The sequence below is a fragment of the Microchirus variegatus genome (genome assembly GCF_963457635.1).
Source record: "Microchirus variegatus genome assembly, chromosome: 11".
Taxonomy (NCBI): Eukaryota; Metazoa; Chordata; class Actinopteri; order Pleuronectiformes; family Soleidae; genus Microchirus; species Microchirus variegatus.
Window position 1 is genome coordinate 698,082 of NC_139812.1, and position 13,984 is coordinate 712,065.

Below are 13,984 nucleotides of genomic sequence, written 5' to 3' on the forward strand. Positions count from 1 at the left end.
CAGTCATCACTTCTGTCAGCGTAATAAAACTGTAAAAATAAACATAAATACACACCTCGTATCCTCCTAGCTTGACCGTCACTGTGACATCAATGGGGTGGTTGACCACACCCACCACTGATCTGACCAGTGAGATGAAGAGCAGAGGAAACCAGATGATGCAGATCAGGAAGAAGATGATGAGTCCTCCCATACCATATTTCACAATCTTCTTCTTCTTTTGCCCTCTAGGCTGAGGGTATTTCTGGGGGTAAAAAAACATTGTTCAGGTGTGCTGATGTGGACAAATGCAGCCTTCTCTTCAATGAAAGGTATAAAATTGATATAAGGTACAGTAGATGGTCAAGGGCTGCAGTTTACACTCTTACACTCGTACCTGTGTGACGACATTTCATATCATAATCATTATGACCATAATAATTGGGATCCGTGATATTATTGTGGTAATTGTAAATATTTGCTTTTAACAGAACATTTTAAAGTGAAAACAAGATTATATATAGATTGTATTATTCATATTCATATTATTATAACATGCACAATAATCATATCAAGAGAAATATGTGTTTTTATTATCATTACCAGGTAATTGCCAATAGTAATAAGAAAACAAATACAATGAAAATATGGGCAAAATAGTGGGGATTTACCTGGCAACTATATAGTAAATTATAGTGTATTATTAAGTAATTACTGCTGGTAATAAGAAGGTAAGTACAATGAAACTATGGCCAAAATGTTGGTCAATTTTAGTGTATTATTGTGTTATAAGCTGGTAATAAGAAGGTAGCTACAGTTCCCTGATTACTAGCTATTTACCCAGTAAATATATGGTAACAGAAACGTGTTACTAGGTATTAGTGTGTAATAAGAAGGTAAGAACAATGAATATATATTGTATATGTATTGTGTATATATATATATATATACACACACACATATGAAGAGTACTACTACTACAAGAATGAAAAGGTTCAACAATTGCACAGGTACTAAAATAGGTACCTATTTCCATTGCAATTACATATTTTTTTCCTCTTTGATCACATTCTTTAATTCCAAGAAAAGGACAGTTGTTCTGCAGTCAAACTTCTTACCTTCTCTGTCTCACGGCTGCATTTAATGATGAAGATATTGGCGTAAATGTCCTCCACACACATCCAGTTTGACAGAGACAAAGTCGTATCAGTCCAAACCCAGTCCATCACTGCTCGCAGCTCAACCAGGAACGGCACCAGACGAAACCTGCACACAGGCACAGAGTCTGGTTTCCATGGCTTAAGATGACATTACATTGACTTACATTCATTTTCTGGAGACTTACTCTAATTTTAACCATAACTACAAAAAAAAGTTTGATACCAAATGCCCAGAAAGTTGCACACTTGTATTATGTCCATACCCTTGGAAGAGAAACAGGTTGAGGTGGTTGTATTTCTTGGTGAGGAAGTTGCCGAGGATACGAGTGGGGTATCCACAGCGGATCTGATAGGCTGACAGTCCAAAGTAAATGCACTTGACAAAGTACCAAAGCTGAGCCACAAAGTTTTGATTGAACTTCCTGAACAGGGAGAAGGAGAGACAAGAAATAATCAAGAAGAATACATCGCATTAGCAGCTGGATTCAACCTAGTCAACCTAAAGTTACATTTTATGAAGAGTTTTGTGTGTGTGTGTGTGTGTGTGTGTGTGTGTGTGTGTGTGTGTGTGCACCACACCTATAGTGTATGTTCTGCCTTCACAACCTGGTGATATTGTTCTCAATAAAAACATAGCTGCTAACAGGGACACCCGGGAAAAATTTTATGATTTTAAAAGCAGCACGGGCACAAGCTATATGTGTGTGCCTGTGTGATCATACAACCACAATTCAAGAAATCTGAACTATTCCTTTAAAGCATGATCACAATAGAACATATTTATTGTTACCAATAATCTCAATATGTCAATTGCTGATTTCAAAACGTGGTTAAGAATACTCACTAACTACCTCAACAATTACTTCTTCTACTAATAATACTAACACTACTATGACTACGACTAAAAAAGGTTCGGTCAAATTCACTATCACTAATGGACGTGTGTGCAAATAAATTCTGATCCTAATACTAATAAATGCACAATGTTGGATCAACTTCACCTTTCAGTGACAGCAGGCAAGATGAAAAACATCCACAGGTGTATCCCAAACACAAGGATCACCTGGAGAGGAGAAACAGAGGGATGATGGGAAAGTATAAAAATAAAGAGTTTTTCCAGGTGTATGCATGAAAACTACAAATCTGAATAAGATGAGTGAACCTGGAATATGAGTTTTCCCAGAACAGCTTTGCGGAGGTACAGGGCTCTGTCGATTATCATAGTGCTGAACTGGATGAGCAGCATCACCAGAAAAGCCTCGGGAACCTGGTCCTCTGATAGAGATGAGGCTATGTCAGCTGCTGCACTGTGTTTCTGAAATAGAGACAAGAGAACTGTTAAGATCATCTCTTCATGAAAAGTCTTCATATATTTATACATATTTATTTACTTAAAGTCAGTACTGACTGCACTAACATCAGGAACACCAGAATTTTTTTTTGATTTTTTTAGCCCATTTCACAAAAGACTCAAAATCTACACCACATATGCTTAACTCTAAGAATATGTGTGCCATTGTATCTCACTGTAAGACAGCCATTCCCAATGTAAAACCAAAGTTGGTATCGTTTTTTTAAAACACTTTCACCCACACCAAACTCCATTGATTTTACATCTCAGCACACAGGGGGTATTAATCCACTGCTGCCCCTATCATTAAGTTAATGTGTTATTTTGTGAATTTGGTGTTTAAAATCCTCAATATCCTTATTTGTGAAAGTTAGAAATTCTGATTTGCTGTATGGACTTGGGCTTTTTATAATTAGGTGATGTTTTGGTAAATGACTATTATCTGTTTTTCCTTGTATGCCTGCTGACAGCTGTTTTTATCACATTAAATTCTTACTGAAAAAACTACATTCACATTAAAATGAATGTGAATGTAGTTTTTATTTATTATTTTAACCGCAAATGGGGCTGGGGTCAATTTAGAGTGTCCAATTCACCCAATCAACAGGGAGCAATGGTGATTAGGTAGCTTGCTCAGAAGTACCCCAGCCTTTGATCGATCGTGATTTGAACCCTCCGGTCACAAGGCCTCTCCATGACATCATGGGCTGCACCGACTTCATGTAAAATAGTAATATTTGATATAAATGCATACTCCCGTCCATCTCTTACCCCAAATGCCCAAAAGCCAAAGATGATGATGATGAAGTCGATGACATCAGTGAGGAACATGAGGGCGTATACATCGGTGGCGGCCCGATATTCAGCGTGGAGGATATCCTTGAAAAAGCCTGCGGTCGGTTTATAAACACTCTGAAAACTGCAGAGGAAAACAGAAAACATTCAACCACCACCGTGTTAGTGGAGATGATCTCATACATTACACTGCATACATCACACCTGCAGCTTTCTGTTAGTCACTTACTTAATCACAGGTCACTGACATGTGATTTCAACAGTGTGAATGGATTATTTGAAAGTTTCATGTTTGTTTTTTGCCTATTATACTTGGTTTGAAAGGGATAGTTGACATTTTTGAAGTAAGGGTGTATGTACTGATAGATACTGTAGAGTCATCAGATCAGGTCAGGTGACTTTATTTATACCTGTAGGTACATTTGTTTTGCATTAAAAAGGAGTAATGCATCCATATTACAAACAGACAGTGAAACAGCGTGTACTCACCTAGATTAAAACTGAATTTAATCCAATAAATAAGATGAAATAAATAAGGTAAATAATTTAATAAGACTTAAAAGAGGTAACTGCAGCACAAAATAATCTGTTAGACTTCAGGACAAATTGATTTTGTTGATGAGGGAGACCAGGACCCTCAGAAAGCAGGAGGGTGGAGCATTTGATCTCCGTCTGCCCAGCAGACAAGCCCCTTACCCCCCCTCAGGTCGCCAAGCCAGGCTTTGCAGACTCAGCTACTGCAGTGAGGAGACGTCAAGGGAGTGTCCGCCCTCAGAGGCAGACTGGTCAGCAGGTCAACCGGCAGCCCAGGTCTGACACCCAGAGGTCATGTGACAACCACTCCTTCATATCGGTGGCAGCAAAGAACCACCCAGGAAGAAGACGTGGGCGTCCTAGCAGCCCCAGCATCTCCCTCTTCCCCTCCAGTCAAGTTGAGTCATGGAGATGGAACACCAGGGCCCACAGTGGTTTTCCAGGGCCCCTCATTCAGTCTCCCCAAAGTGTCACCAAGCACTTCCACCCTGTTCGTAACTGTATTTTCGCAGCCAGGCACACAACCAAGGGTGAAATGCAAAATAAAAAACAAAACAGAGCAAACACCATGCACCCCTCCTCACCACCAGATGGTGCTCATGCTCCACCGCAAGACACGGTTCTCAGTGAGTCAAGGGGATGACATCACCACAGCTAGACACAGAATCTCTCTGTCAGAACCATGGATGTATTAAGAACTGGATAGAGCACCTCCCCCTCTGCCTTGAAGACAATTTTGTAATGGTGGTCACTCGTGGTACTGCAACAAAAAATGCACATGAGGCCCAAATTTTTTTCCCCTATTGACCACAATAGTAAAAGAGACACCTGTAAAATTGACCACAGAACACATGGACACATGGACATTGTCCATCGAGACACGGACACGGGCTTCTATAGATCTTTGAAAACTTGAATGAAAGGTCACAAGGCAAGAAAATGTTACAGAAAAGTGTGGTGTAGTTACTGCAAAAGTAATGTGCAAGAAAAAGGGAGGACAAGATGGTGCCAGAAAGGTTGCAGAGGAGGAAAACTCCAACCAAGATCATCTCTTCAAAGCAGACCGCTCAAAGAGTGAGGGACTACCAGACAACGTGAAAAAGAAAGGCATCATGGTGGATGGCGGAGCAACATCCCACATCCTGAATGACGCAGGAAAATGTCAAACTTTCGCAGACACCTTCCAGCTGGAGACCCATACAGTGGAATTAGCTGATGGCAACAAATGCAACGGAATAGCACAACGAAGGGGATCAGTGATATTAAATCTGCTAGACAACAATGGACGACAACACAGAGCACTTCTATGGGATGCACTGTACATGCCCTCATACCTACATGACATCTTTTCAGTGGCAAGAGCAACAAATGGAGGTGTAACAATTACCTTCAATAAAGAAGACAGTCATATAGTTACTAAGGACGGCAGCAGATTTGACATCCATGAGAGTGGTCATTTGTATTATTTACCAACTGCTCAGATGAATGTTGACCAGTGTAACCAATGTCATGATGTGCAAACTTGGCACAAAGTTTTGGGTCACTGTGATTATGAAGATGTGCAAAGTCTACAAGGTGTAGTGAAAGGCATGGAGATAAAAGGAAGTGCAATCAGGCCAAATCAAATGTGTGAAGTGTGTACGCAGGGTAAATTCACTCAGACAACAAACAGGCAGTCAGACACAAAGGCAAAGAAGCCATTAGAATTGGTTCACACTGATTTAGCCGGCCTCATGTCAACTACGAGCATAGAATGGCGAAAATACGCACAGACTTTCACAGACGACTACTCAGGTACCATATTGGTTTATTTTCTGAAGTCAAAAAATGACACCGTACAGGCTACTGAGAAGTTCTTAGCTGACATAACATCCTTACGGTGAAGTCAAGTGTATCCGAGTTTACATGCCGAGATTTCAGACACTGTTAATCAAGATTAGGATCAGACAGGAAACATCTGCGCCCTATTCACCCCACCAATATGGCACAGCCATGGGTAGATGCTTGCTGTTAGATAGTAAGCTACCAAAGAAGCTGTGGAACTATGCTGTGCAGACTGCAGCATATGTGAGAAACAGGTGCTACAGCCGGCGCACAAAGAAAACGCCATATGAGCTGTTCACAGTACCAAACATTTCCAAAGTGCAAAAATTTGGATCAATTTGTTTCGCATACAAGCAGGAGAAAGGAAAGTTAGACTCTAGAGAAAGTCCAACAATACTGATTGGTAAAATTCACAACCAAAATTGTTCATGAAAAAGAAACACAAACATCTGAGTCATGCATAGAATATGCTAATAAGGGGGTACATCCCTTATGTCACTTAGCCAAATGGAACGGCGTGAAAGTCCTGTTCTTTGTTCAAATATATTATATATATATATATATTTATCTAAAAGGTTACTCAAGTATTTGTAATGGAGTAAATGTAGTGTGTTACTTCCCTCTTCTGCACATAACCGAGAGGCATTTTGGGAGTAACACAACTGCGCCTGCATATGTGCTGAGTGAGCAGATCCACAGGAATGAATGGAACCAAAGCAGTGGTGCTCTATCCACTTCATGTAACACATCCATGGTCAGAACGGACAGGTGGGCGCGCACGCATTGTTCAGCCATGGGTTCTTGATTCAACGGCGTGTTAGTTTCAGTGGCCAAGGGGGATTCTGCACGTTTTTGGAAGACAAAATATTGTCTTTACTGAGCAAACGAGCTATCAGAGCTGTCACGGCTGATGAGTAACAACAGGGTTTCTACTCCCAGTACTTCCTCATTCCCAAGAAGGCAAACTCAGCCCATTTCCCCATTCTAGATCTCCGTGTGTTAAACAAACAAATACACATTCATGTGATCTGTCAATTGATCTGTTAGAGAGATTGGTTTGTGACGATCGATATTGCATATTTTTACATCGCCATTCACAGTATCAAACTGTCCTGTTTGAGCTGTCATTAGCTCCAAAGGCATCAGAATATTTTTGCACATAGACGATTGTCTGATATGCTCTGGCTTGCAGAAGCAGACAGTCATGGATTCCACTGACTGGTGATAAATCATCTCAGGGATCTTGTGGTCAGTATAAACTGGACGAAAAGCCACAGAGAGTCTGTACAACATCTGGGTCCAAAGATAAACTCCCTGTCGTATCGCGTCATGCTATCAGAAGGGGAAATGAAATCTCTCACAGTGTCCAGAAATAACCCACAATCACATAAATGTGTCAGAGCATTATTTCTAGCTCTGAAACATTTCCTGCAATTTCTCCAAGGCCATCATGTTCTAGTGAAGACAGACTCTGGTATGTCAACTACACAAGTGAAAACGTCCGCTATCAACTGTTTTTTCTCCCTGTCAGACATCGATGCACCTCTTGGTGTGGATGCTCTGACTCACCCATGGCCTTTGCAGGCGGTGTCTTAAACACATTTTGTGCTTTAACGGCTACAACACATATTTTCTGCTGTCCCTTTACACATTTAAGTGTAACTAAACTATTTTTTCAGGTGTAAACAGTGTATGTAGTTAATGTTATTTGTTCATCCAGGTGCAAACCTTCACAGTTTAGTGTAAAGTATTGAAATGGTCTTGCTTCGTCCACTCTCGCTTCACTGATACACCAAGACTGCTCCACCTTATATATAAACTTTGTTAGATAATAATGTAACAGTGTAGTCAACTCACCCAGAGATGACGATGTGTTTGATCTTGTTTCCTACAGCCTGCAGTTTCTGATTGGCTGCTTCTCGTCTCCTGCCTTTCTTCTTCTTCACTGGTTCTTTACTGGCATCTGTGTTCTCAGCTGTATTATCCACTGGATCAGGAAGAGCTAGAAGCAGGGAAGAATTTCCAAAGAATTGGATCTGTGAGCAGAACCGACTGGGCCTTTTTTAATATGGAGCATTGAAATGGTCAGTTATTGAGGTAAAACATCAACTACAACAACAAAATTTAAGATTTATTTTGAAAGGATTTACAGTCTGATGCACAGTGTTTAGGACTGAAAGATCTATACTTGGGACAGTTTGGAATCAACTGAGAAAAAAAATGTGTATCAGGTTTTAATAGTTTAAGAAACATAGTTTAAGAAAAGGTGAGCTGCAAAAGCATCATCACCAGGACTACTGGCTCTAGACAGTATGGGGCTGGACATATACAGTAGTTTTCCATGTATGAGCAGTTGGATTTCCTCGGCACAGAGAGGGGAAGAAGCAGAAAAATGGGAGGAGGAGTGCTGAGTGGTGTGCACAGTGCAGTACAGTAAGCACCACAGCACTAACAAAACTATCACATCAGTGGAATACAGTTTGTGTTAATGTTAACAAACCTTTGCTGCTCTGTTGCGTGGGTCGTTTACTTTTCCTGCGGAAGCGAATGCTACTGCTTTTCTTTGGTATTTGCTCCATCACCTGCTCACTGTCTCCCTCCTTCTCGTCCTCTGTCAGCAGGTTCTGTCTGTCCGCTGATACAGTGGACGCTGGTTCAACCTCATGGGATTGTGGTGTATCAGGAGCAGAGCTGGCACTCGGGTCAATGTTGTCTACATTGTCCTATAATGATAAACGACGAGTGTTGAAACTGTTTTTCTCTTCTCTTAAAAATACTGATGTGTTTAAATTGTCACTGCTTCTATTAGTGGTAAATGGACGGTAATACCAACCTCATCAAGTCCATCCTCTTCAGTCATTTCCAAGTTGTCCAAGGTGGAAGAGGATGTGACTCTGCCTTCCTTATCCTCCTCCTTATCCTCCTCCTCCCTCTTTCCGACTCCTGTTCCACTAGTTGTTGTTTCATCTGTACAACTCTCTTGTGAGGGGCTCTGCTCCTCCAGGGGGCCCTCGTGGTCCCAGAGACCATACCGCTATGTGCACATAAAAAAGGGAAATACGTTACAAAAGTATTAAAACCTTCAACATAACATGATCATTTTGATTTGTACCTGATTTATTTAGTGTGTGTGCGAAGTGTGACTGCCTCCTGTTACCATTCATGTATAACGACAGATATGGAATGATTACTTAAAAAACATTAAAAAACATGTTTTTATTTCATAGCGTTAACACAGAATAAAATACACAATGTGTATTTTGATTTCTAATAATAACAACTGTAAGCAAATGTTTATTGCCAAGTATTAGGGCAAAAGATCTACATAGGAAGTAGTTAAAAGCCAAAGTCAGTGGATGTTATTTTGAAAGCCAGGTTGAAAGGTAGTGGTGTCATGTACCATAACTGTGTTCACTGTAAGTAACTCACCATGAGCAGAGATCTGTGGAAGAAGAGAGCCAGCAGCTGAAGAAGATCATATTTGATGTAGCTGTCTGTCTTTTCCAGGCCCAGGATTCGAGGAGGGAAGAAAGGTTTGTCTTCATTTAGAGTCATCTCATAAACACTGTTCCAGGGAAAGAATCCAAACTGGAAAAGATATTTCACCACCACCATCACCTGGAAAGAGGAATTAACCTGGAATTAATTATTAATTAATCATTGCACCCCTCACAGACACAGACACAGACAAGGACCCACCTAATACATTAGATGAACATAAAACAAGGACTCAAAAAATACGTTATTAAAGCTATACTTACCTTTCTTGCATTTTTACACTTTTCTTTTGTAATCTTAAATTGATCCTAATAATAAGCGTATGGCACTCTAAAAGGTAAGATAAACCCACCAGGTTTTGAAACTCATCATTATTTAATTCTCATATTATTATGATAAAAGTATGACCAATTAAAATTTCGGAACGAATAAAGTAATTCCTGGAGCTACCTGTCTGTCTGTCTTCTGTCGAGTGCCTCGACGATCGCTGTCACAGCTTGCGAGTCGCGCACATCTCTGACAGAACAGTGTTACCAACGTGGCGACTTTGTCGCTAAATCTGCCGACTTTTTGCGGTGTTTGGAGACTCATGTTTTTGTTTAGACCTTTCACATGTACAGGGGGACACTTCCTCCACTCACACGTCTCCGTCCACTTCCTTCAATCAAATGCAGAGTCTCTTTCTCCGCTTACGTTAGTTTATTTTACATTTCACAAAACATCTAGTAGATGTTAGCGTGAGGTCGAAAACACTGTCAATCCTCCTGCTCCACTTCCTGTCACTGTCACTCAGTATCCCAAACCCTCTCTTCTCTACCAGCTGCTCTTCATCTTCTCTAATTTGGCTTCCTTTAATCTCAAATTATACAACATAAATCTAAATTTAAATAAATTGGAATAAATCATAAGGATAACTTAGATGAAATGGGAATCAATCTATAATATAATTGAAATAATATAGATTTTAACCAACGTAAAATATGGCTCTAACACAGCGTCTTTATACAAAGAGCTTTGATGTGTAAATCAAAAAAGTCTGATAAGTCCCTGTAGAAAGTTTGGTGTTAATTTGACTTTTTGGAGTTAGATTTAATTATTTCAGAATTCCATCCAAATGTATTTGTAAAGCACTGTAAAACAACCAACTTCAACTTGGAACAATATGGAATGGAATGATCCATGTTCCATATTGACATGTACTTTGCATCTCCTGTGTATTTCAAAACTGTTACAGCTTTGTAGCTCATGCCCACTGATGCCATTGACTTTTTTCACATAAAGAAAAAAAGAAGAAACAAGGTTACTAGCTAAGAATGTTCAGAGTGATGTGCTGGTCTGTATGTCTCTGTGTGTTCATACCTCGGTGTAGACAATAGCAGTCATCCAAAACCTCTTTGTTGGCCTTGGAACAGCCAACATGGCCCACAGGAAGACCAGTATGGGCAGAGCCAGTGATATGACAGAGGCACTGGCCATGTTGTTCAACACTATGATGAAGTAGCAGACGAGCTCGGAGTTTGCTGCCAGCAGGTTGTACATGGCAAAGAGCAGCTTCAGCAGACGGCTCTGGTTGTTGTAGAAGTCTCTGCTCTGTTCCAGCTCCTCGATGAAGAACTGCCTGCACAGACAGACACATAGTCATTTGTATTAATATACACAATCATACTGAACCAGAGCTTCAAACCCCAAACTCTGGGGGTCTCATCATGTGGGAGTGTCCCCTTCTTGTGATCTCATACTACACTGCAGATGTGTTGTTTAGAGCATGATACCAGATACCAGAGTTCTTTTAAAGCGGAACTAGACCGGAAGTTCCAATAAACGCTGTTTTTTTAGTGTGTATCTGTGTCATTACCTTGTTTAAGAAGCCCTGAAGGTTCAAAACAAACAGTTCAGCCATTGATGACGCTGTGTTTTATTGTAATCTCGGGCTCAGCGAGATCTCCCTTCTGGTAACGTAAACACCGGTTCTCCTGAACAGCAGATCGTCCAATAATACACTTAAATTCACCATATAGAAACCAGGTAAATACCCAGTATTTTTGTTTACACTTATTGGTCTGTATCCAGTCATGTACAATAAACATTTAACAAGCTTAGTAGCTCCTGGATTAAAACTATCAACTGTAATTCATTGCGGGGCCGACAGAAATGTTTCTGCGGGCCGCCATTGGCCCGCAGTTTTTTTGTTCAAAATGGGTAGAAATGCGTCAGGTGCATCAGGTCAAATAGGTGGATCCCCGAAAAGCAGGTGATCTAATGTGGCAACCCCCTAGAGAGGGAGAAGAATAACAAAAACCCAAACAACCCCCCCCCCCCTTTTAATTTAGTTCAATCTGATTAAAACAATCATGAAGTGGTCTCCTTTTTTGAGCTGGATCATAAACATGGATTAGGGTTGTTTTCAACGTAATGCGAGTGTATGTGTGAGATAGAGCACGTGTGCATGTACAGTACCTGTCTCCGAGCAGCTCACTGGCTGTTATGGAGTGTCTATGTTGATGTTTGGAATCCTCTGGTACCAGCTCCATGCTGCTGGACAGAGGTTCAGGACTCAAAGGATTCCCAGTGCTGTTGAGCCTTGGTCTGGGTGTAGACTGTCCTGGAACACACCTGCCGTCCACCTCCAGGCAGCTGAAGGAATCATCCAAACACACATACAGTACATAATAAAGGAGAATCTAACCATGACACTTTTTTTTTTTTTATTTATCTAATGATTTGTAGTTATTTAATATATACACACACAGATATATAATTCTGCTAGAATGACTAAGGGTTTCTAACCTGTATCTGGTGGAGTTTTCAGGATCAGTCTCATCCAAACATGTCTCCAGTGTTGGATTCTCACTGTCCAAAGATATCTGGTCATCTGTGGAGTCTGCTGTTGCTGCTGTATGATGCTGCCAATCAGAGCAAATTAGTCATTATTAGAACTTAATTATCCCACTAGGGCACCACATCAAAGTTGATGCAAAAGCCGATAAATAGTTTCATTTATTATTAGTTTTAGTGAATTTTTTTGCACACGCAAATACTATAAAATATAATAATTTGCCCCAAAAAATATATAAAAAATATTAAAATTTGCCAAAAGAGATCAAGAAGATCTCACCTTCCTTAAGATGAGAAAAAAAGACAAAACAGATTAAATTAACACAAGTTTGGGAAACTATAACAAGAATAACATACTATAAGAAATAACACTGGGTTACAAAAAAAGTTTTCTATGTTTTTTCAAATGAATTAGGACCATTTTGCAGCGCTGAATCCAAGAATGACATCCATTTTTCTCAATCAGGTCAGGGTTTTATGCTAAATTGATTTTGAAAAATCCGATCTTCTGACTAAATTGATTACATTTTTGTGACATTATCAGTTGATTTTCGTTAATATTTCACAAAAACAAATTTGTTTTTTTATTTTCGTCACTGATGTCAGGAAGTTCTCACACAATGAGCTACAGGACGACGTGTTGATTCAAGATCAGGATACAGGAGGCTGCTTCGGTTCTTTCTGTTGATTCCAGTCACATCAATAGCGCAGAAGTAGCAGTCAGTGACATGGTTTGGTCCACTGACGCAGATATTCGGTGCATGACTTGCATACCATGTGCGGCGCCCAAGCTTTACCCTGGTCACCAAGTTTAATACCAAACTAAGCACGGCAAGCACACTTTATAAAACTTGTGACTAGATTCCTGTTAGGAACAATGGTGTCTTCACCGCAGCTGTAGCCGTATATGTCAGGCTTATTTTTGCAAGATCTTCTAGTCAAAGTCATTTCATAAAAAAAACCAATTAGTCATATGTTGGCACATGCAAAATCTTCAGAATGTGTTTATTGCAAGAAATCTAAAATAATTTTGCATCATATGACGTGAAAATACCCGTACATGTAAACAAAAACTTTGTAGCTTTGTTCAGAAAGTTGACCTGATTGAGCAAAACCAATGTGATTTTTGAATTCAGCACATCAAAATTATTCTAAATCAGGTAAAAAAAAAACTTAAACAATAAATTTGGTGTTGACCAGTGTAAAAAAAAACACTGTTTATGACTGTATGAACTGCAAAGTTCCAATGGGAATTTGACTTAACGTAACTAAATCATAAAGGTAAGGACAAAGACAAAAACATACATTTATACATAAACACACATGTTGTTGAATGTCTATATCAGATACTACCTTCATTACAGTTTGAGGAAGATGCCACATCTTACAAATCATGTTTGCAGACATAGGAAGTTCAAAAAGATAGGGGTGTATATTTGCCCAGTATTACAATATATTACAACTATCTGAAGAGGTATATTCATTAAAAGAAGATGGATATTAAAAAAAAGTCACAGGTGGAATTATATTTTCAAAGTGCAGACAAAGTGTTGTACAAACAAAACAAAGTCTTCATTTTGTTCCCTACGACTCCTAGGATCCTGGGATTTGAACCAGCAACCTCCCAGAAACAAGCCCAATTCCTTTCCTCTTGTCCTTAGGCTGCCCTTATGTGTGTGTGTGTGTGTGTGTGTGTGTGTGTGTGTGTGTGTGTGTGTGTGTGTGTGTGAGTGCTGTGTTTTACCTGCTGTATTTTGTGTAGGATGAAGTAGCGTTCAGTGCAGAGAACGGTAGAAATGTCTCTGTAAGGTTTAGTGAGCAGGTTGAGCCACTGAGACAGGCCGTCCACCATGGCCAAAACTATGGCCCATAAGAAGCGAAGGATGTCCAGGATCCTCTGAACCATCTCACCGTGACCTGCAGCAACAACAACAACACAACATGGTGGTTGTTTATCTCAACGAGATGTCAAGCCTTGTATGAGAATAGACGTTGAATGCGGTGCATT

The 13,984-nt window shown here is 40.0% G+C and overlaps 1 protein-coding gene across 2 annotated transcripts in view; it reads right to left on the reverse strand.

Moving 5' to 3' along the window:
- piezo1 (piezo type mechanosensitive ion channel component 1 (Er blood group)) overlaps positions 1-13,984 on the reverse strand; it is a 94,945-nt gene that overhangs the window by 9,103 nt on the left and 71,858 nt on the right. For both annotated transcript variants that reach the window (XM_083897529.1, XM_083897528.1), the window contains exons 34-47: positions 13,721-13,893; positions 11,929-12,044; positions 11,599-11,775; positions 10,501-10,759; positions 9,073-9,261; positions 8,477-8,677; positions 8,144-8,366; positions 7,501-7,645; positions 3,262-3,409; positions 2,302-2,454; positions 2,141-2,202; positions 1,403-1,561; positions 1,098-1,245; positions 56-244 (exon numbers count right to left, since the gene is read on the reverse strand). In XM_083897529.1, coding sequence (XP_083753655.1) covers positions 56-244; positions 1,098-1,245; positions 1,403-1,561; positions 2,141-2,202; positions 2,302-2,454; positions 3,262-3,409; positions 7,501-7,645; positions 8,144-8,366; positions 8,477-8,677; positions 9,073-9,261; positions 10,501-10,759; positions 11,599-11,775; positions 11,929-12,044; positions 13,721-13,893 — 2,342 coding nt within the window. The remainder of the gene's footprint in view (positions 1-55; positions 245-1,097; positions 1,246-1,402; positions 1,562-2,140; positions 2,203-2,301; positions 2,455-3,261; positions 3,410-7,500; positions 7,646-8,143; positions 8,367-8,476; positions 8,678-9,072; positions 9,262-10,500; positions 10,760-11,598; positions 11,776-11,928; positions 12,045-13,720; positions 13,894-13,984) is intronic.